Genomic DNA, 23,231 nt, shown 5'->3' with positions numbered 1-23,231 from the left:
GCCCCGACTCCCTGAGCTGTCCCACACCTTGTACTATCCGACAGCTCCCATCACAGTTATTCAGGCCCAGATCTCACAGGGTCCACACCCCTTCCCTCTGCTGGCACTCTCTTCACAGGCAATGAGGCTGGCCTCAAGAGCCTCTGCTCTCTGTGTTACAGCACCCATTGTGATGGAGATGCTCCAGTAACACGTGCTGAAAACAACTGTTGAACCTCATAATGACTCATTAGCTCTGAGGCTACCCACCCTTCAATCAAAGTCCGACTGAGCGGTTATCTCCTACCAGGAGCCCTCTCTGATCAAGCCCATCTGACTGGGTCCAGTAAAGCTATATCCTGTCTCGGGGGTTTCTACCCTGTCACCTTCAGATGAATGGGGAGATCTGGTCAACTCTTCCTTTGATCTCCCCATATAAATGCCCCTGCACCACTGGAGCTAGGCTCTGGGCAACAGAGGAGAAAGGGAAGAACAAATAAAAAGAAGTGCCTCCCCTGCCTCCCAACCAAGCTGCGTGGAGGCCAGCCTCATCCAAGGGGCCATAAGAGAACAGTCCACATAGAGGAGAATCCAGGGGCTCAGATTTAGGCCCTGAGATTTCAGGGCAGGCCAATGTGGGAGCTGGTACAGTCAGGAAGGGCTGCCTGAAGGAAGCAGGTGGAGGAGAAGACCTGAGGGACAGAAAAGTATCCCAGGCAGAGACCAGAGGAAACAGAGTATCTAAGTCTCTTGAACTTGGGCTGTACCCACCTCATCTGCACCCTCCAGGAAAAGCTCAGTGCCTCACTAATCACATTCCTCAAATGCTTTCCCCTCAGATCCTAATAACATTGGGATTGCTGCTTAAGCTTTTAAACGCTGTGTACCAGGCCCACCTGTTAGAACAGCTCCACAGCCTTCAGTGGTTCCCAGAATCCTCACCTCCTGAGCCCTGACCCAGCCCTAGGCTGGACCTGTCCCCATCTGAGACCAGCACTGCTCAGCCCTGCCTGATATCAGGATCCCTGTGAAATTTACTAAAATGTATCAATGCTTGGGCCCTGCCCCAGCCTGTATCATCAGAAGCTCTGGGTGGGGTCTGGCATTGCTGCATTTGTTGTCGTTGTTCCTTTGTTGTTGTTTTTGCTGTTGAATATATTTTTTTAGCATTTTATTTCAAATTTACAGAAAAGTTGGAAGAATGATCCAAAGTATACCCACATACTCTTTGCCCACATTTACCAATTATTTACATTTTACCTCACTTGTTTTATTGTTCTCTTTCTCTCTATATGTGTATTTGTATGTGTATGTGTGTGTGTATTTCTGAACCCTTTGAAAATAAGTTAGAGATATGGTATCCCTTTAGCCCTAAATATTACTCCCTAAGAACAAGAATTTTCTCTTACCTATGGATAGGGCAGTAATCAAAATCGAGAAGTTGAACACTGACACAGAACTATTATTTAATCTGGCCTCCACGTTCAAATTTCGATTGTCCCAGTGGGCAGTGGTGTGTGGTAAAAGCTCCCCAGACAATTAGAAGATGCCGGCAGGGCTGGGAAGCCTGGTGGGGATGAGAACCGCCCAGCCCACTCTGTGCTCTGGCCAAAACCACAAAGACCCTCGCCTCCCTTTCTCAATTCCTCTCTCCCCAGCGTGGGCAGCTACAGCCCTGGCAAAGGTGGCAGGCTGGTAAAAGGCATTAACCCCTTCTCTGCAGACTGGAAGCACAGTCTGGTCTCTCCGGCTGCCTGGGCAGAAGCTTCCGCCCAGCACCGCTATAAATAACCTGGAGGGGGCGGGCCGTGGGGCGGTGTCACTGCGGAGTGTGGAGAGGGGGGGGAGAATACCCCCCCTTCCCGTGCCCAGGGCCATACCTTGGCCGCCTGGCGCGTTGGGGAGGGAGGGGCCCACACAGCTCTAGCCTGGGGCGGGGGAGGGCGGGACAGCTATGCTCTGAGGTGCGCTCGGGTCCGCAGCCGCTGAGGGCATGGGGGGTCCCGCGGGGCCCCCGCGCCTTCTCCACGCCCCGCACCCGCTGCTCTGCCTGCTCTGCCTCCTGCCGCCGCTGCTCAGAGTAAGTGCAGGGAGTGGTGGCGGGCGGGGAGGCGCGGGGTGGGGCGGCATCTGTTCGCAGGGTCGGGGCGCTCCGTGCTCTCCTGACTGCGAGGCGGTAGGGGGTCTCACTGCTCAGTTACTGGGCTCGGTTTCACTTAGCCCTGTTAGGAGTTGAATGGAGGAGGTCTTAGGGCTTGGTCGCCAGGATGGGGTTGGGGATCCCTGTGTCCGGTAATGGGATGGAGATGTCCTGCCTGGATGAGGGGGCAAGTGGAGGGGAGATGAAACTCTTCACACCAGCTAGGATGGGACCTGGAAGCCTTTGTGGATGATCAGAGCATTCTGGGGGACGCCCTAGTGTCTAAGACATGCCCTTCCTCGGGTCCAGAAATTTCCTGTCCCCTGTCCACTCTGTCACCTCCCCCATAGATCCCGCTGCATCTCCCCTGCAGGAGCCTCAAGTCCCTTCCTCACCCCATCCCAGTTCTGGCCCTTCCCCACAAGGGACCCCCAGAAAGCTGTCCCCTGTCTCCTGCAGCCCGGTCCCCACGCTTGTCTCAGTGCCTGAAACCAGGCAGCCCTCAGTATCAAATGAGCAATGGGGCAGAGGGGCCACTTGGGGGAACCAGCCTTGCCAGGGGTTTCTCAAAGCTGTGGGTGTGCCCACTGGCCAGAGTCATGGTCTGCAGGTAGGAGCCGAGGGTGACGGGATGGAGAGGAGCTGTACAGAAAGAACTGAAGAAGTGGGGGTGAGGCTAGGAGGGGGTGATTTCCAGAAACAGATGTCGGAGGAATCTACCTCTTACCCTCTCCCCATTTTACAGATGGGGAAACTGAGGCTCGGAGAGGAAGGGTGACCTGTCCTAGGCCGCACTTTCATGAAGAGGCAAGACACTAAAAGATTTCAGAGGCCATGCAGTGCAAGGGACAGAGCCAGGCTGGAGGTCAGGAGGCCTGGCCCCATCCGCATATGTACACAGAAGACTCCTTCGTTCAACACTCATTCAACAGATGGGTAATGAGCGTCCACTGTCTGTGGCAAAGTGGCTTTGCAGACAGACCTGATCAAATCCCTGCTTTGCGGCTTAGTGTGTGACCTTGGACAGGCTACTCAAATTTCCCCAGCCTCAGTTTCCTCCTGGGTAAAATGAGGATGATTTTGGTGCTTACTGAATAGGGTTGTCATGAGGAATAGTTGAGACAGTACAGGTAAAGCTCTGAGCACCATGCCTGGCACAGAGTAAGCAGAGATGAAGGCACTAGGGGCCCTGCCCTCCCAGGGGATCTGGTCAGGTGGAGGAGAGGAGTGGGCACCATGCTGAGGTGTGGTCAGTGCCCCGATGGGCAGATGGCCCCTAGACCTGCCAGGTCCTTTTAAGGACATTGCAGGGATGGGTGGAGGCTGTGGAGTGGGTTCACTACCACCCCCTCCTGCCCACCTCCCACTCCCGATGTCTTGGGCTCTGAACTCTTTCTGCCCCCTGGCACTTGTTCTGGGGATAGGTGCCTTCAAGACAGTTGGTGTTAGGGCCAGGGTGGCCCCTCAGCCATCCCCCATGGGGGCCATGATGCCAACCGCCCAAGCTGGTTAGACGGAGAGGGTTTCTGGTTGCTGCCCCAGAGCCCGGCCAGGTTGAAGGGTCTGTGGGAGGGTACCCTGGGTCCCGGGGATGTCAGAACTGGCAACCTCAGAGACAACAGTCTGCTTTCCCTGTAGAGTCAGCCCAGGCCCTGCCCCTAGCTCCCCGGATGGCCCAAGACTAGAGACTAGTTACTCACCCAAAGTTACTCAGCACGTAACCAGCTAGAGAGGACCGTGGTCTCTCTAGCCCCAAAGCACAGGCTTCCTTGCTTTGGGTCTTCATGGTAATGGGATTTATTTCTGGGTCCTCGTCCAACTATTCTGAGATTTCTGCTCTCTATGAAAAGAGAGTAAGTGACCTGGAGCTGGTGGTGGGGAAGGAAGGCGATCCAGGAGGGTCTGGCCTCCAGCCCTCTCATTTATTCAATAATACTTGATTCAGCCAGTATTTAAGGAGGATCATGCATGGTAAAGACATAAGGGTGAAAACAGCAGCCCATGGCCCCTGCCCTATGAAGTTGATAGCCTAAAGAAGCCGCTGGCCGAAGAAAACAACGGCTAAGAATTAAGTGTGTATTTACAAACTCTGGTCATGGGAACTGAGAACAAGTGTGTGCAGGTATAAGAGCCTCTGCCAGGATTGGGAGGAAGTCTGGCGGGAGGTGGGCAGGATGGCAGGGACGGAGATGGGGTGGTCCTAGAGGGAGGCTGAGGGAAGAGCACGCTGGGAGGAAGGCTCTAGAGTCCCAACCCTGAGAAGAGATGGTGCAAGGCTCCAGGGGGCATGGTGGGTCCGGGTGGGATCTGATTTCTATCCCAAGGGAGTTCAGGGCTCGCTAAGCTGGGGAGGGGCCTGATCTAAAGTGCAGTTGTGAACATTCCAGCTGGTGGTTGAGTGGGGAGGACACCCTGGGTCAGCCCGCACTGCAGGAGCCCAGCCTTGACCCTGGTGCTACCAGGCTGCCCTCCGAGGCCTTTGAGAAGCTACTTTGGGAAGCAGTGCTGAAATCATGCAGGCTTCTTGGGCACCGGGTGCCATGCTAAACCCTTTACTAAAACACTGGGAAGGTTGGGACAGTTATTTACAGACGGAAATGCAGGTTGGGTAAGGCTAACAAATATGGCTGCTGGATTCCAAACCCCTTGATTCTAACCTTGCCTCCCCCTCTGTGAAGACCCCAAGAAGTCTTGTCTGGGTCCATCCCCTCAGACCTTTGAGCAACAAGGTGCTCCCCACCAGGGCCTTAGAACAGCACTTCTGTGGTCTCTTGCCCCAGGTTCTTGCTTCTGGTGGGGCTGTCTGTCCTGAGAAGGCTCAACAAAGAGGGAAGGCCCAAATTCCAGAAGCCTGGATCCCCGCTAACCTACACAGCTCTCCCCAAGACCAAGGCCAGGGCCCTGCACACACACCCAGGGTCTGTGGAGGGTTGGGGGCAGGGGACTCAAGGGCCATTTACCAGAAGCTAATTCATCTAATAACTCTTTCCCCCCAATTCAGCTACTCTATGAGTGTTTTCTAACCTAATCAGCTAATTTAGTCTCTCTGTTTTTGCCATTTTGTTGATGTTTTAGTATTTTTTTAAAAAAACCAAGTTTGTCTGCCTATTTAATTTCCTATTCCTAGTAAGTCTCAGATTTGCAGCCCTTTATGAATTATGGGACTATTCTGTATTCTCTTAGCTATCATTTTCTACTTTATCTAATTTTAAGCATTTTTAGGACTCCTCAGTCAGTCATAAGTCACTTTACTCAAAATTCTAATTTTTTAAGATATCATTTCAAATCTGCCAGAGGGAGGGATATATTATGCAATAAGCTTGTTTTGTTCATTCTGTTCAGTATTCTGTTTAGACCACAGGCTTACCACATGCTTGGTACTGTTCTAAGCTCTGACACACATTACCTGTTTTAAGCTTCACAACCACCCTAAGGCATAAGACCATCAATATCCCCATTTGACAGATGAAGAAGCTAAGGCAAGGTCATGTGCCCAAGGTCACTCATCTGGTAGTAGCAGGGCCAGGATTCAAACCAGGCAGCCTGACTCCACACTCCCTTCCCTTCACGAAAGTGTAAGACACTCAGATGCCAAAACAAATCAGAAAGAGGTGAGTTTTAGGCAAACTGGATATTAGATGAGTTGATCATTAAGGAGATAATTTTAGGCCTAGTGACCTGTTGTAGGACCTCTTGCAGGCCAGCTCCTGCCTTCCCTACCCCCTTGCTCCCTCAGACATCTGTATGCAGGACCCAGGGCTTGGCACAGGTCAGAGAAGAGGGACAGAGGCTAGAGGGAGACACAGGCTTTCAGAGATGAGAGAGAACACATGCCAAGGAAAGACCTGGAAGTTTCTCCAGGCAAGTTGGTGGCTGGATTCAGACTAGATGGGAGAGTGGGACATCTTAGAAAGAGGGACCTGCTGGAACACTCAGGGTAGGGAGAGCCCTACGGAAAGCTGCTTCGGGCTCTTGGGGCCCTCACTCAAGGTCCCGGCAGCTAATAAGTTAGAACTGAGCAGCTAAAAAGTCTCCCCTGCCCCGTTCTGGGAAGATCCCACATGCCGCGGAGCGGCTGGGCCTGTGAGCCATGGCCGCTGAGCCTGTGCATCCGGGGGCTGTGCTCCGCAACGGGAGAGGCCACAACAGTGAGAGGCCTGCGTACGGCAAAAACAAACAAACAAACAAACAAAAAAAACTGAAAAATAAAAAGTCTCCCCTTCCAGGAAGCCTGCTCGGATACTCCAGAAAACAATTACCTACTTCCTTCATCTGACTGCCAGTCCCTCACCCTCTGCCTCAGCCTGCCGCAGCTCCAGTACTGTCTGGCCTGTGTCTGCTCAGGGCCCAGAATCTGCCTCCTCACGCCCTGTTCCCCCCCTTTCCTCCCTCTCTTCTGCCCCTCCTTCCCTCCTCCCCATACCCTGTCTTCAGTGTCCCCATCTCTTCCTCCTTCCCCCGGGTAGGGCCTGAGTTTCTCCTTCCTCTGTTCCTAGCTCAGGCTCGGTGAGACCAGTGAATGAAAGAAAACACTGGGGAGGAACCCTGCCCCCTCCAGAGGAGTCCTCTCTGACCTTGGGCAGAGAGGGAGAAGGCAGGGAGGGAGCTCACCCCGTTCCTGTCCAGTACTGGCAGCCTGGCTGCAGAACCTGTGGTCCCAGCTCTCCCAGGCTTAGACCAGCAGCTAAATTTAGAGGAAGCTTTGTCGCCAATCCAGGAGGGAGCACGAGGCTGGGCCAGACCCCCGGCTCCAGGGAGGTGGCACCTTTGAGGCTCGCCTGGCGCCTGGGCCCCAGGTTCTGCCTGGACAGGGCCCAAGGTGGAGGAAGAGCAGCTGGCTCTCTTTTCTTGGCTCCCCTGCCAGGGCCTCTCCCTTGCCCTGTATAAGGGAGGGCTTCCAACTCCAGGCACACAGAGGCTGGACCCGGGCCGTCCTCAGAGGGAAAATTCAGAAAGAAGGCTACCTGACAAGCAGGAAAAGCCCAGAACTGAGTTCCCAGAATTGGGGGTAGGGGTGCAGCTCTCTCTGGCTGAGGGGACCATGGTCTCATCCAAACAAACATTTATTGAGCACCTGCTACATGCCAGGCTCTGGACTGGGAACTGGGCACCCAGATGTGAAGCAGACAGATGTGGGCCCTGAGCTCCAGCAGCCTGTAGCCTCATGGGGCGGGGCTGTGGGGGGGCAGCTCTCTGCCCCTATGACAGCCAAGAGCTGATCAGAAGTCCAAAGTGTCCCCCACAAAAGAGAGATAATGGGGTCTTCAGGTGGCTCAGAGTCAGTTCTAGAAGCCAGACTTCTTGTCTCCCTTGAGCAAGGCCCTGCCGGGCTGGCTGGGTCTCTCTCCCCTCCTCCCATGACCTAGCTCTCTGCCCACAGGCCCCCACTCCACTGGTGAGAGCTGCTTCTGACTCACCTTTTTTTGGAGCTGGGGTCCTCCCAGCATCTGCAGACCACAGGCTTTCACCCCCTCACACGGGACCAGCTCTTCAGTGTGTATCTGACCAACTTGTGACCTACCAGACTGTCTGAACAGTCCTGCCTTAGCCCCTTACCCGCTGTGTGGCCTTGGGAGGTGACTTCGCTTCTCTGGGACTCAGTTTCCTGACCTGTAAAATGGGGTCATTCACAGCCACCTCAGAGGCTGTTGTGAGGATTAAATGGGCTGCCCTGAAGCATTTAGAGCTGTGTCTAGCACATAGTAAATGCTGACTTCACATCCAAGAAGCCTCTTTCCCACCCTCTGTCCTCTTAATAGCATCCCCAAACCAGAGGCTTGCTGCTTCTTGAGCAGGCCCTGTGCCTCCCTGCCTCTGAGCCTTTGCTCGCTCAGCTCCTGCCCCTGGAATTTCTTTCTGCTCTTCTTACCCTTCATCCTACCTTGGACCAAGTCCTTCCATCCTCTTGGACTCAGCTTCCATGCGCAGTTTTCTCACCCAGCATCCACTGAGCACTGCTGAGCAGTGAGCCTGGTGAGCGAGGTGAAGGTGCGTCTTCAGGGGCCACTGTACACGGGAGGGGTGTTGAGGGCTGAGAGGGGGAGCCCTGCTGGCTGCAGAGCTTGGAAGGCAGAACATGGGGTTTCTAAGAGGCTTTTCTAAAGGAGAAGGGCTTGAACTGCACTGTGGGACTCCCCCAAATGAGGTTTGAGCCCCCCATTACTGAGCTCCCTAACTGTACCCCTCCTAAAGTCCTTGACAAGGGCCACCATGTAACACGTATCTTCTATGTAGCAGCTCTTGACAGTCAGTAATTTGTTTAATGCACACCAAAGCCCCATGGGGTTTATATTATCCCCATTTTAAAGACGGAGGCCAAGGCTCAAAAAAGTTAAGTAACTTGGCCAAGGCCACAGAGCTGAGAAGCAACATCCCCAGAGCCCTGAACATGGGCATGTTTGCAGTCTGCTGCCTCTGAGAGCTCATCACCCAGGCCTTGAGGATAATTATTCATGGCTGTGTCTCTGCTTTCCCTGGCCCGCTGTGGGCTTTCTGGGGGCACCGGTCTCTCCTTCCTCCTCCCTGCCCGCCCCTCCCCCACCTACCCACCACCGTTAGCAGCAGCGGCTCTGTCCAAAATGGGCACCTCCAGGGTATGTTGCAGGTCTGAACTGAGTCAAATCCACCCGACCAGCCCCCTTGAAGAGAATGAACATCTTTGGCTTTGCCAGCTTATTCGACCAGTGGAGAGAAGGAGTTGGAGATGGAGCCCAGACTTGGGAATTATTCCACAATCACTTCTGATCTGCTCGCCCATTCTGCCCAGGCTTGAACAGCACACATCAATACTGAGCACGGCAGCCAGTGCCCCCTGCTTTGCTCAGCAAGAAGACTCGGCCACGGCCTCAGATGACAGCGACTGATACAAGGACAGCCCCACAGTGCCTGAGTCCTGGCAGAAGATGCCCGGCCGCCCCTGTCCATGAGCTCGGAGCCAAGTGTTCAGACCCTCCCGAAGTTGAGCATGAGATGCCTGAGTGATGGGGCCACAGTGTGGCCGCTGGGGGCTTTGAGAAAAGGAGCTTGCATCTAAGATACAGAATCTGGTTGGTCAGAGTCTGCCATCAACACCACACGCCTCTGCACTGAGCATTGCCTCTACCATGACTTCCAGAGGCTGGTGGCTCACTAGGAACTCAGCCCTCCCCACTGCCCCCGGAGAGAGCGTACTAGCTGCTTCTCAAACGAAGAGAAGGGGGATGGGAACGGGGGTTGGGTTAGGCTTAGGGCCCACACTCTCCCCTGACCCAGCTGAGGGTGGGGCATCAGGACCCAGAGTGTCCCCTCCCCAGCCCACCTCACCCCTGGCAGGTGGCTCTCTGGATAGCCAGGCCTTCATGATCCCAAGAAGCTGATGCTGGGGAGCTCCTGGCAGCCCTGGGATATGTGAACAGCAAGACCATGGCCCCCAGTGTCTGTCCTGCAGGCCAAGCGGCCAGAGCTCCCGGCTGATGGCTCAAGAAGCCCCTCACAGCAGCCAGACACACACACACTCCACGCACCGTACACATACTGCTCTCACACCCTACACGCCCCGCACAGACATATACACACCCTGCACACATACACCTTGCACACACACGAGTCTCACACACAGCACCTCTGCTTCCCAGCGCTTCCTCCTGCCTCCAGCCCTGTGGAGACAGTTGGCAGAACCCAGGTGCAGTGAGTACCTGTAAGTGGCGGCTGTGCCATCCTCGGCTCTCCCACCTGACCGAGCGGGGTCATTAATTAGGGGCTCCAGGTCGGCGTGGTGAGGCTGTGCATGCAGCCTCCAGCCCCAGCACAGGAAATGGACTGAGCCCGACGTGGGGAACGTGATGTTTGAGGGCTGTCGGGCTCTGGTCCTGGGGACATCCTGGGGAAAACATTGACCCAGCTGCCAGGGTGGAAATATCTGACAGGCAGGAGAAAGGGGAGGGGCTGCCCACTAGTGGGGCAGTGCCTTCCAGAATCCCAGGATCAGGAATATCGGTGTCGGGGGGACGTGCAAAAGTCATCTTACGGGACTTTCCTGTTGGCGCAGTGGTTAAGACTGTGCTCCCAATGCAGGAGGCGGGGGTTCGATCCCTGGTCAGGGAACTAAATCCCACATGCATGCTGCAACTAAGTAAGCCTGCCTGTTGCAACTAAGACCTGGTGCAACCAAATAAATTAAAAAAAGAAAAGTCATCTTGCATACACATGTGCAAGTGCACGTGCGAACACGCCCTGGCCACAAGGTAAGAGAAGTGGTGGTCTTGGCAAGAGTGGGAGACAAGGGTTAGAATTTTAGAGGGCATTGCTTTTGTTCAGTTTCACACCATGCGCTTCCCAGCCTCTCTGCCTCTGAACGTGTTTTGCTCTCTATCTAGGATGCCTTTCCCGGCCCCACCCTTATCAGCTGGGCAAACTCCTACTCCACCTTCAAAGCCCACATCAGCATGACCCCCTCTGTGATGCTACCTTATTCCTTCTCAGCAAATTGTAGACGCTGTAACAAGTTGATTACCCATCCATCTTTTCCTCCAGAAGATGGTCCCCTGAAGGGCAGAGATAACCACATCTACTTTGTCCCTCTATATCCAGCATCCCCTCATGATTTTTTCAGGAGATGGGATCCTAGATGGTTTCTGTCTTTTGGATGGAATTGCCGTTGTTGCAACAATCACGTTTGTTCCCTGGCAAGTGCTCATATTGGCACAGTGGTTCCTCCCTTTTCCCCTACTCATCCATCTGGTTGCCCCCAAAGTGCCACCTCTTCCAGGAAGCCTCCCCTGTCTTCCCAAGTCCAAGTTAGGAGTCCCGTGTGTTAACATTTGTAACTGCCTGTTTACCTGTGTGACAGGGAAACAAAGTCAAATCATCCACTCTTCTCCCCTCTCTTCTGCACCTTCCAAGTCTAGGGGATCCCTACCTGGCCTGGGACTACCCTGAGGACACCATGTCTCCCAGCCAGGGCCTGACACGCAGTAGACACAGTATGAATGTTTGCTGGGGAAACGAAGGGCTGGCGGACACCCCCACCCCAGCTTTGCTGACAGAAGGACACAGGGCACATCCCATCTGGAAGAAGAGACCTTTGGGGGCCAAGGGATGGACAGAGCATTAGTCTTTCCTTGGGAGCCAAGATGCACTAGTCCACTTCTAAGGCCTTTTCAGGGTTCCAGGTCTGGCCAGGCTGTTGTTCTGCTGTGTGGCCTTGGGCATTTCCCTCCTCTGTTTTCTCCTCTGTACAGTAGAGGGGTAAGGGATGAGTGACAGGACAAGGCGGCGTGGGGTGGGGGACAGGCAGACATGTGCTGTTACTGTCTAGCCAGGGCCTGACCCTCATTTCTCCTGTCCTCTAGGCGGCCGGGCCCAGCCAGGCACCCAGAGACCAACCCGTGTGGATGCTACTGGAACAGTACTGCCACGCAATCATGACCCTCACCAACCTCTCAGGTATGCCAGCCCCTGCCACCACCGGCGGCAGACCCCGGAAGCTGGGGGTGGGCCCAGGGCCTGGGGGAGAAGCGGGCTCTCCCGGGTCAGCCCCAGCTCAGCAGGTGGGGAAGGGTGACTGGCTTCCAGGCCCGGGCCTTGTGTCTGTCCTTGGGCAGCCCCTTCCCCTCTGGGGCTCAGGTCCTTCACCGATGATGAAGAACTTGGCTGGGAGTCGTCCTCCAGCTCCCGGCTCCCTCCGTCTACACCCAAGGAAGCTGGCTGGCCTGGCATTCAGGTGCCTGAGGAGGGGGCACCTCGCTGCTCTCAAACTCCGGCAAGACCGGCAGAAGGTGTAAAACACATTCTCCCGTTGCCGTGGCTACAGGTGTTACCTCCCGGTAAGAACCTGTGAAGTAGCAGCTGGGACCCTGAGATCTGACCCCTTAGAGTTTCCTGGCGGCTGATTCAGAGTCAGGGTTAGCCACTGCGGAGCTAACTCAGAAGAGCCCCAGGCCTTAACGGGCTCTGGAAAGATGTCCCCAAGGCCCCGCCCAGTGTCCTGGCCTTCTCAGGGCTGCATCCACAGAAGCAGCAAGGAAGGAGGAGGGCTGTGGGTGCCCTTGGGTCTGGAGCTACTGCCGGAACACAAGGAGACAAGGGTGCTGGCCAGAACTGGGAGCCAGCACCAAACACAGCCCGAGTCACGCATAAAGAGGAAAACCTTGTTGTCTGCCCTCCTCAACAGTGGAGTGGTCGAAGGCTCAGGTGTTAGGGTTAGACAGACCCAAGTCAGGATCCTCGCTCTTCCGCCTAACAGCTCTGTGACCCTGGACGAGTCAGCCAACCCATCTGTATTAATTTGCTTGGGCTGCTATAAAATACCACAGACTGGGCAGCTTAAACAACAGAAATTTATTTTCTCATGATTCTGGACCTTAGAAGTCCCAGACCAAGGTGTCAACAGAGTTGGTTCCTTCTGAGGCTTCTCTCCTTGGCTGGTAGATGGCCATCTTCTCCCTGTGTCTTCACATGGTCTTCCCTCTGCGTGCGTCTGTGTCCTATTCTCCTTTTTTTTACAAGGACCCTGGTCACATTGGATTAGGGCCCACCCTAATGACCTCATTTTAAAGCAATGACCTCTTTAAAGAACCTATCTCCAAATACAGTCAAATTCTGATATATTAAGGGTTGGGGCTTCAACATATGGATTTGGGGGACACTATTCAGCCTATAACATCTGAGCCTCAGTTTCCTCATCTGTTAAAAATTGGTCAAAGTCGACCTCAGAGGCTTACTGTGAAGGTTGAAAGAGAGACCGTGGCTACACCAGCATGCCAAGCAGCCATCGGGCAAAAAATGGAGGCCCCCCCCATTTCAGGAGAGCTCCCACCCTCCCCTCGCCAGAGCTCTTTGCTCTCAGAGGCAACACTTGTGTATCAGCAAATCCACCACCCTCTCCCTGCCCTCCCTCTTTGCCCCGTGTGTGGCATGGACCCTCGCCTTCCCCGTGACCCCTGGCAGGTGATACGCGTCCTCCCCACCTCTGAGCCTAGTGGAGAAAAGTCCCAGCCTCTCCAAACACGAGCTCTGCCCGGCTTGACTTGTACTATCATCCATCTGTTTATAAATGGAATACATATTACATATATTTAATTTGGAAAAAAATATTTTTAAAAACCAGAGAAGACGATAAGTACTCATTATCCCACAGCCCAGGAATTTTTTATAATGTTTACATCTGCCAGAAGTTTATCAAACCATAGAGCCTCATGTTTTTTCTTTTTTTCTTTTTTCCACAAAACTGGAATGATCCTGTGTCTACAGTTTTGTAACCTGCTTCTTCCTGTTGTAATTCAGAGTGAACATCTCCCTGTGTCATTAATTATTCATCCACCACGTTGCCGTGGTGCTGCCTAGCAGCGACCGTGGGGACGCATCATCCATTAACCATGCCCCTGCGGTGGGACCTGCAGGCTGTTAGGATGCCCTCGGACTTCGGGAATAGTTTCTCAGGTCCCCACATGGTAGGGATGTCCTTTTAGGTGTCCGCTGACTGAGAAAATGCGTATTGACTAACAAAGTCCAGAAACAAGTAGAAACAAACAACCTATTGTTTAGACATACAGTCATGCGATAAAACTGAAAAAACTAAGAGCAAAGGAATGATAAACACAACATTCAAAAGAATGTTCCCTCTGAGGGAGGAGTATATAGATAAATTTGTAAGTGATTGGTAATGATCTAGTTTTGGATTGGGCAACAGATTCCTTATATGTGCTGCTACATACAAACTTCCATAAAAGAAAAGACTAAAATAAAATAAAGTTGGGCCGTATATGGGCTAATGATGACAAGAGGTCATGAATCAAAGACTCTGATCAATTAAAATGCATGCCCCTGAGGTCCAAATAAAGGAAAAACGCATAATCCCAAGAGACTTAAGGCAGGCTTTAAGTGGATTATTTCTGTTTTATTCATCACAGAGGAATCTAATAGAGCATATACTGTAAGTTGTAAGGCATATTATTTTTTCAGTCCATAGGCAATGTAAGGATCCAGATGGAATCAAGGATTCCTTGAAATAACTCCCTAATCCAATACACACACACACACACACACACACACACACACACACACACACACACACACACACACACACACACACACAGGGCTGGTCAAATGGGAAGAGAACCTTGGTCTGGGAGACTGGGCTACTGCCAGGGTATTTGTTCTTTCAGTGGTGACTCACTGAGCACAGGCCTGGAGCATTCTGATGGGTGCTAGGGACTGCTTAGTGAACATGACCAGCCCTGCCCTCTGGGAGTCACAGTAGAAAAACCAACAACCTTGATGTGACATCGACCAGCACCCGGCAGATGGAGGCACGGAGAAGGGCCACCCACCCCAGACAAGTCAAAGGAGGTGAGGGCTTAAGCTGAACGTTAGAAGGGTGAATGGGAGTCGGCTAGGCTAACTGGAGCACAGCGGTAAGTGCATTCCTGGCAGAGGGAACGGCACATGCGAAGGTACAGAGGCAGAGAATGTCCCCAGGGAACGGCGAGCTGTTCCAAAGTGCATCTCAAGTTGAGAGGAGCAAGAGGATGGGGAATAGACAATCATGAAGAGTGTTGTTTTCAGTGCTGGAGAGCTGGGCTCTGTCCCGAGGGCAACGGGGATCCGCTCTTGTGAGAAGTCACACAGTCTTAGAGAAATCACTTCCTCCCCCCGTGAAGGGAGACAAGGAGCCCAGTCTGCTGTGGAGATGAAGATGGCCTGGGAGCCGTTGGAGAGGAAGTTCCTTTTCCTCCTCTGGGCCTCCCTTTGGCCATCTGTAAACGACAGTGTAGGGTTGGACGGTTGCCAGAGACCTGAAGCCCGATCCCAAGGCTCAACCTGAAGACACCAGACCATCTCCCCTGTGCCAGTGTGGAGTGGGGTAGGATGGGGAAGGAGTATCTGGCCTGGCCGGGGGCACTGTCCCCAGTGCTGCAGGGCAAGAGGGGGGCGCCTTCTGGCCTCTCCCAAGCCTCTGTGTCCTCAGCAGTCCCACTGTAACTGCAGTGAACCCCACAACCTGTCCCAGCCCTGCGTACTCCCTGTCTCTTCAGCCGGACAGAGCACAGCCCCATCAGACGTGCAAAGGCAGACTCTGTCCCCTCAAATCCAGTTTTCCAGCTGATGTTTGATGGGTGGTGGGATGAGTGAGAGAACGTGTGTGTGCTGTGCAGACACGCGACTGTGCGAGACACCGTGTGTTTTTCCATTGTGCTGTGCACGCCTATCTGGTGTTAGGCTGTGCGCTGGAGGACCATCCACTGCAGCTGACATCAGAGGTGGGCCAGAGGCACCTGACCCACCCCCGCTCTACTCATGACACCCAGGTATCTTCCCCAGCACCTGTCACACTTCCCTGAACTTATTTGCAACCTGTCCCACCAGACTGGGGGCACACAGACTGTCCCAAATACCGCTGCCCCAGTGCCTGGCCTGGGAGCTCACCTCCATCCCAGGGGCCTCCCACCCACCTCTGCTTCCTTGGCTAGCAAAAAGTCCCAGACTTTATTAATTGTAGTTGAATTTAATCTAAGTGAGGAAAGTTTTCGCTCATTACAGTATCTTCCTCGTTTACCTATTTGCAGACACTAAACTGAGCTATAAAATCAATTTGTTCCAAAGCCGCTTCTTTTTTCATTTTTCTCTCTGTCGCATCTAGAATAACAGACAGTCATACGTATGATAATAAACTCCATGACGAAATGGCCCTGCATCCTGGAAACCAGGGGACCCCAGGTCTGTGGGCCTGTGCTCAAGTCCTGACTGTCCCGTCAAGATGCAGAATGAACTTTGCCTCTGCCCCTGAAATGGTCACTTCCCAGAGGAACCTATATCACATGTGCTGTCCCATTTAAGAGCAGTCCAGGTCTCCCAGGCTAAGCTTCCATTCTTCGTCTGAGACGATAAGTCCTTGGCCTATGGTCACGGGGCACTCACCACCCCATGAGATAGCTGCTTTTCCTGTGCTGTGGCTCTGGTGATGAACAGGTCAATAACTTAGCTTGATCTCTCCTTTTCCCCCTGGGCTGGGATCAGTGTGTGGAGAGCCTCCTTTGTGCATGAATGAGACTAATTCCCAATGAAGAAATGGGCTGATCCTGCCAGCCACACTCTAGCCTATGTGTGACCCTGTGGGGCAGGGCTCAGTCTGGGACCAGGGCCGAACCTCAGCCTGGGACTGGCAACAGGACTCTGCCTAGGGTTGGAGTTGGGACTCAACCGATCCTCACCTGCTCCTGGCACTAGTTATTAGGGACCTCTGCCTCTGCAGCTGCCCGAGCTGAGCAAAGGGCTCTGTCCATTCAAAAAGCAGAAGACAGATCTGGCTGGCTGGTCTGCACCTTGTACCTGCCAATCAGCTGGCCGTGGAGAGATTGCTGTGCTCAGCCCTGGTCTCAGTGCTCTCTGACTCTGCCTGGGCAGTGACAGCAGCATTCACATGGAGGCTGGTGACACTGGAGCACACAAAGGCAGCCCAGCCTGCCTCTTCTCCTCTCCCTGCTCAGGGCATAATGCTGGCTCAGGGTGGTCTCAGGCTTCTCTGGCAACTTTGTTCCCAGTGGAGGATGGCAAGAAGGGATAGGTCTAGCTCCCCTGGGGCTTCCAGCCCAGCTGGGACTGGGTCCCAGCTCTCCCTGCCCTCTGAAGATAGAAACACATACACACACACATGTGCACACACATGTACATCTGCCTTTGCATCTCATAACTCAGAACCAGAGATTGTCAGGGCTGGGAGCGGCCTCTAAAAACATTTCACTGATGGAGAAACTGCCCCAGAAGAGAGGGTGAGAATTGGGGTAAAATGCGTAGAGAGTAGAGACAGAGGCAGAGACAGTAAAGACTGAGTTGGGGCCCTGTCTCTTGAGCCCAGATCCCCCCACTCAGCAGGCATGAGCAGTGGGCCTGCCCTAGGCACTCAGTGGAACCACAGGGAATTATGGAGCAGGCAGTCCTGAGGGGCCTAGGCAAATTCCAAATAAAGGTTTTTGGGGTTTGATCTCTCCTACACACACACACACACAGGTGTGGAACCAGTTTCAGGCAGCCCTGCCCAAGCCAAGAGGAGGAGAGGGTCTCACTTCTCACTTCATTCCCTCTGAAACCCAGGGCAGTAAGACCCGGGTGTGTGAAATCCTCCAGATAATTTCAGCCAGATTCTCCCCTGGACTTTTCCATGTCCTTTAATGACGACACCACCCCCGCCCCCAGTCACCCAAGCGGGAGACCTGGCATTATCTCTGCCTCCTGGCTCCTGTTGGAAGCCACCCACCCACTCCTCTCTCCAGTTCCTCCTCACCAGGGCTGGCACTCCCCGAAGTCCCTCTCTATCCTGGCCCCCACGGCTTGGTCCGGGTCTGCACCCATTCAGGCCATTTGATCTCACTAGACTCTTCAGTGGCTCCCTTGCTTCCCTCGAAGCCCCTCCAATCCACTTCCTTCCCAGAGACTAAGGGGTCTTTTCTAGAGCGCACATCTGCACGTGGACTCGCCACTCCCCCTGTCACCCCCTCCAGTGTCCTCGCTCAAGGAGGAGAAAGTCAGGCGGCGAGCCACCCGATTCTGGCTCCTCGGGTGGGCGGGCGCGCGCGCTGTGCTGCGCCATGCAACCCCTGGGCCTCGATCCTCGGACGGGTCATTCCGCCCACCAGGCCCACATTCTCCATTGCCGCCACCCTCCCCCGGACCTTGCCGGGGCCTGAGAAGGCGGACCCAGGGCAGGGCTGGTGGGCCGGGGGCGGGATCCTGGGCCAGGGCGAGAAGAGCCGCCTGGCCCCGCCCCCTGGTGCCGCCATTGGCCGCGACCTAGCGGGTGGACCGGCAGCTCCGTGCGCTTTGCAGCTCCTCTCAGCCAAGGTCCCGACTTGGCAGCTTCGGGCGATCCGACGCAGCGTCCGGAGGCTGTCCGGAAGGTCGGGCTGGGCGAGCAGGGCCAGGACCCTGCGGTCTCTCGGCCGCTCAGTCTCGAACCCAGCCCCTGGCAGCCACGCCGGACGCGCACTCGCACTCCCTCTCGGCGCGCGGCTCCGGGGCGCGATGGACGCAGCACTGCTCCACAGCCTGCTGGAGGCCAACTGCAGCCTGGAGCTGACAGAAGAGCTGCTCTTGGACGGCTGGGGGCTGCCCCTGGACCCCGAGGGTAGGCGGGAGGCGAGCGGACAGGGTCGGCGCGGGCTCCTTCCCTGGCGCGCTGGGTGCGCCCAGGGCCCCGCGCTCCGAGCGCCACGCGCCCTACGTCCTGCGGCGCCCCGCGCCCCCAGCAACCCCTCTGAGCCCCGCTCTGCTCTTTCCCGTCGTCAGGTCCCTACTCCTACTGCAACACGACCTTGGACCAGATCGGGACGTGCTGGCCCCGGAGCGCGGCCGGAGCTCTGGTGGAGAGGCAGTGCCCCGAGTACTTCAACGGCGTCAAGTACAACACGACCCGTGAGTGTCCCCCGGACCCTCCGCTGCGGGTTCAGCACCCGCCTCCCAGGAGGGCGGTTTAGGGGCTAGCGAGGGCTCCGGACCCAGCGTCGAAGACCTGAGGGCGGTGGCACCGTCCTACGGCCGGCGTTAAAGACATAATACTGTGGGCGCTCCCTCTGCCCCTACCTCACCGTTAGCTTCAGACCTCAGTAAGGCAGTGATTTGCCCACGATTTCCGTGCTCCAATGCGCAGAGAGCCCAGAAAGGGGAGAAGGAAACACTTCTTTCCTTTTGAGGACAAACCTCTCTCCCACATTATATACTCTTGGTGCTTGAAGTTTCTCCATTAGGGCGTCTCTGTGTTTAGCCAATTTCCACCCCCCATCTCCCCGGGGAGGTGGGAAGGGGTGGGGCGCATAGACTAAGTTCCCAGCCCCCAGGGTGAGTGCCACGATGAGACTCTACTGTGGGAGAGGAGGAGAGCAGGAGGCAGGAAAAATGGGGTGAGGCTTGTGTTGGGGGGCATGCAAAGCGTAGCCGTTTCTGGGCCGGAGTGTGGGGTGTAGCCTCTTCCCTACCCGGATGTCCCCGGACTGGCCCTCTGGGCTGTGAGTCCGGGGCGGTGGTCAGCATTACTCCTGCTACCCAGGTAACGCATGGTGTCTGAATCAGGACCGCCCACCCCCACTCCCTGGGAGAACAGCCTGTGCTCTCCTTCCTCCTGGCCAATCACCGGCTGGCTTGACACTCTGGGGAGGACGGCAGCAGAGGCCACAGGAGTCACACAGCATCCAGGTGGGGTTGTTCCGGTTGGGCTCTGGGAGGGGAGGGGGTGTCTGAGTCTATGCCCTGTGGAAGGTCTGATGGGAGCCAAGTGGGAGCGTCTTGTGAGGCTGTGGAATGCAGCATCGCCAGCCCGCCCTGAACAGCCACTCACATTTCCAGCCCCGCCCCACCAGCAAAGAGCCTTCTGAGACACGGGGCAAGAGTGGAGGGCACCTGCTTGTCTGAAGCCCCTTATCCTGGAAGCATCATAGCAACCTGTCTCTGAATGTGTGTCTGAATAGTGGCACAGCTCCCCTGTCGCCTCACTCGCACGCGTGCGCACACACACACACACACACATGCCTGTCCGAACTCAGGCCTTCACCCTGAGAGATGGTTAGAGGGCTAGACCGTGGCATGTGCACCTGAGGCTGAGTGGCACTGCCCCGTCTGCACCAGCGGAGGGCTCTCGTGTCCCAGAGAACAGCTGTGCTTGGAGGAGTCCAATGGCGGTGGCGCTCCTAACGGAAGGGAGTGAGAGAGGTAGTGGGGCTGCTGAGGAAGGTTTCTGCGTCATCTGACCACACTTCCTATCCATGATTAAAGCAAACCTCCCTGGGAGGAGGTGATGTCCCTGACCCAGGAGATGTGCAAGCAGAAGGAATGGCTTCCACGCTCCTTCCCAGTCCTGAGATTATAAAACTGTATTTTTAGGATCTTGTGAGCCGTGTGGGGTGGGGCAGTGGCTCAGTCTAAACCCAGAGACCAAGCGCTAAGTGAGGTGATGCGGCCCCTCCACCCCACGGCCTGTGGACCTGAGGCAGCTCTGCTCTGGTTCCTACAGCCTGAGCTGTCCCCTCTCCCCTCAACCAGCCTGGAGCCCCCGAGGACAGGGCCTGGATCTCTTCTCCATTGCCAAGCTGAGCACAGTATTCAAACAGTTTATTAAACAACTACTACGTGCCAGCCACTGCACTGGCGTTGAGGCCCCTACTCACAATTGCAACAGACAAAAGGGATACAGAGTGATAAACGCCCTGATTGGGGAGTGCAAGGGGACTATGGGACGAGGAGGGAGAGGGGAGGGGAGACGAGAAGACTTCCCAAAGGAGGTGCCGCAGCACGTACCAGACCACTCACATCATGTCAAATGAGAAGCTGAAAAGTCAGGGTGCCACGGAGGTTGGTAAACGTAGTGCCAATTAACCCCTGGTACTAATGAACAATTTTCTCATTTGGACCAAAGTACTGACTTCTGGCGAGTGGGAGAAGCGTGTGGGGCAGAAGCAGCATTGCCATTAACCAGTGTGGCGGCTGAAGTGGGAAGAGCCAAGGTAGCTAATGGCAATGGCAACGGGGTGATTGATTTCTCTCCTCCCCTGCCTCCTAGCCACCGCTTCCTCCTGCTCTGTTTGCCTTTTCAGTGGGATCTTTCCTGGAGAAAGAAGGACACGGGGAGGGAAAAAGCTCCTATGAGAAGCCTGGGGGAAGAGGAGGAAGGGTCCCGGCTCCTCTTCCTACCCAATTTTGTTATGCTACAGCCAGACCCCCGCTGAAGCCTCATGTTTTAGAGGGCGGGCATTGCCTGCATGGGACAGAAGCTTAGGCAACAGTCCTCGTGTACTTTCGTCCACTCAACTGAGCACAGAGAATCAGCCACAAAGCTACCAAGTGTGGGTCATGGTCCAGGTGCCAGCTACCACTGAGAGAGTTTTGCATACATAATCCCATCATCCCCACCTCCCTAAGGCCTCCTGAGATATGCACTGCTCTTATGCCCATATTGCAGATGAGAAAACTGAGGCTCAGAGACATGAAGTCAGTTTTTTCAAGGTTATAATCAGCTCCCTCAGCGGTCACTCTTTTTTTGTTTTTTTTTTTTTTTGGCGGTACGCGGGGCTCTCTCGTTGCGGAGCACAGGCTCCGGACGCGCAGGCTCAGCGGCCATGGCTCACGGGCCCAGCCGCTCTGCGGCATGTGGGATCTTCCCGGACCGGGGCACAAACCCGTGTCCCCTGCATCGGCAGGCAGACTCCCAGCCACTGGGTCACCAGGGAAGCCCTCAGCCATCACTCTTAACCACCAGGCAGCACTGCATCCGTGAGAGACAGTTTGCGAGAAGAGCTTAGAGGGACAGGAAAAGACTTGTGCCTTCACCCTGGAGGATCAGGGAGGGTTTAGCCTCTGAGCTGGACTTCTGGGGACAGGTGGGATTTTAGTAGGTGAAAGTATAGTAAGTCTAGGGGAAGAGATGGGGACCGTGCTTTGTGCCTCGGGACTGGCCAGTGTTATATGGAGCACAGGTAGTAGGAGAAAGAAGCAGATGAGACCAGATGGATGGATGCTGGTCAGATGACTCACAGTGTTGCAGAGGACTTCACCTTTGGTGCAGGAGGGAGCCTAGGGGAGCTTGTGAGCAGAGGAGCTCAGCTTTGGGACACAGAGTCTCTGGTGGCAAAAGGAGGGGTTAGGAGACTACTGTAACTGACCCAGGTCAAGTGGAGGCTGCGAGAGCAGAAGAGGGCAAGGATGCATTTGTAACTGACAAGACTGGCATGGGACAGGGAAGAGGGAGGATTGAGGGACCACACTAGGAAAGTGCTGAGTACAGTAGAGGGTATGTGGTCTGAGGAGCTGGAGGGACGTCTGAGTGAAGATATGGAGAACGCAATTGGCTGGTTGAGGAAGCCCAGGCTAGTGCCTTGGTCTGGAGACAAGGTATTCAGGAGTTCTTGTGTGGTTAGCTAACAGCTACAGGTAGCAAGTGTGGGAGACTTGGTCAGAGCCTTGTTATTCTTACCCAGAGACTGTTTCCAGATTCAGCAATGGCCAAGGGAAGGGAAGGGACTTGTTCAAGGCCACCCATGCTCGTCCATGGCAGAACCCAGTTAAGTGCCCACGTGTCCGAGTCCCCTCCAGTGTTTTCCCCCACCTGGTGCAGGTTCTGTGTGTCTGTACTGTCTTTGACGTGTGTTAACTCATTAGTCTTTACACACACCCAATAAGAGACATAATATTATCCTATTGCACGTGGGGAAACTGAGGCACAGAGAAGTTAAGTGACTTTCGCAAAGTCACACAGCTTATAACAGAACAAGGTTTCTAACTAAGGCTCTGCCGCCTCTGAGAAAGCAAACCTGATGGGTTAAACAGAGAAGGAATTTGTTGAAAGGCTGTCGGGGAGCTTACAGAATTACTGGATGGAACGGAGAACCAGAACCAGAAATGGGGTCCCCAGCCAAGAACTCAGGGCAGAGCTGGCCCAGTGAGGGAACCCCTACTCTCCCTGAGTGGGTCCTGACAACGCCACGAGCCCTGGCTACCAGATGGACCATGGCCCTGCTGTCATCACTGCCTTGGGTTCTTAAGCTTCCTGCAGTGGTCCCCAGGAAACACTCTGCCCATCTCCATTTTGTGGGCCCCCAGCTCACTGATTTCCTCAGGGCCAGTGCATCTGTTGAGGTGCGGGGAGTGTGGAGCTTTGGATCCCACACTCCAGCTCTGGCTACAAGGGAGCCTAGAAGATGAGGGCCTGGCATCTCAGCCCTGTGGCAGGAGGTGTTCTCTGCCTCTCCCAGGTTTCCCCGAAGCCCATATGGGAATCAGGTTCAAATTCTGGGCCACCCAAAACTATCATAATGTCCATACACAGTAGAAGCTGGGGCAAGTCCCACCCCCTTCCTGGGCCTCAGTCTCCCTGTCTGTAGGGAGAAGGGAAGTGGATTAGCCCAGCAGTGGTCTGGCCAGAGGTGGGCACTGTGTTCCATTTTCCTCCCACGTCTCACCTGTATTCCACTTCTGTGCCCATCTCTGTGTGCATGTCTCCCTCTGTGTTGTTCTCTTTGTCTCCATGGCTCTATCTCTGTTTTTATTTCTATGTGTGGTTCTATCTCTGTCTCTGGGTGTATTTTCTCTCTGTCTCTTTTTGTGTGTATGTCTCTGTGTATTTCTCAGTCTCTATCTTTTTTTCTATCTACTT

At 54.7% G+C, this 23,231-nt stretch overlaps 1 protein-coding gene across 4 annotated transcripts in view; it reads left to right on the top strand.

Moving 5' to 3' along the window:
- Positions 1-1,972: 1,972 nt before the first annotated feature.
- CRHR2 (corticotropin releasing hormone receptor 2) overlaps positions 1,973-23,231 on the top strand; it is a 43,747-nt gene continuing 22,488 nt past the window's right edge. For 2 of the 4 annotated variants that reach the window (XM_024755033.1, XM_024755032.1), the window contains exons 1-2: positions 17,991-18,218; positions 18,380-18,505. In XM_024755033.1, coding sequence (XP_024610801.1) covers positions 18,116-18,218; positions 18,380-18,505 — 229 coding nt within the window. In that variant the 5' untranslated portion in view covers positions 17,991-18,115. Of the gene's footprint in view, positions 2,066-11,448; positions 11,543-17,990; positions 18,219-18,379; positions 18,506-23,231 lie in introns of those variants that run through there. The other 2 variants (XM_024755030.1, XM_024755031.1) reach the window with 2 other exon arrangements.

This window comes from Neophocaena asiaeorientalis, unplaced genomic scaffold (genome assembly GCF_003031525.2).
Source record: "Neophocaena asiaeorientalis asiaeorientalis breed wild unplaced genomic scaffold, Neophocaena_asiaeorientalis_V1.1 scaffold36, whole genome shotgun sequence".
Lineage (NCBI taxonomy): Eukaryota > Metazoa > Chordata > Mammalia > Artiodactyla > Phocoenidae > Neophocaena > Neophocaena asiaeorientalis.
This window is presented reverse-complemented; position numbering and strand designations above follow the sequence as displayed.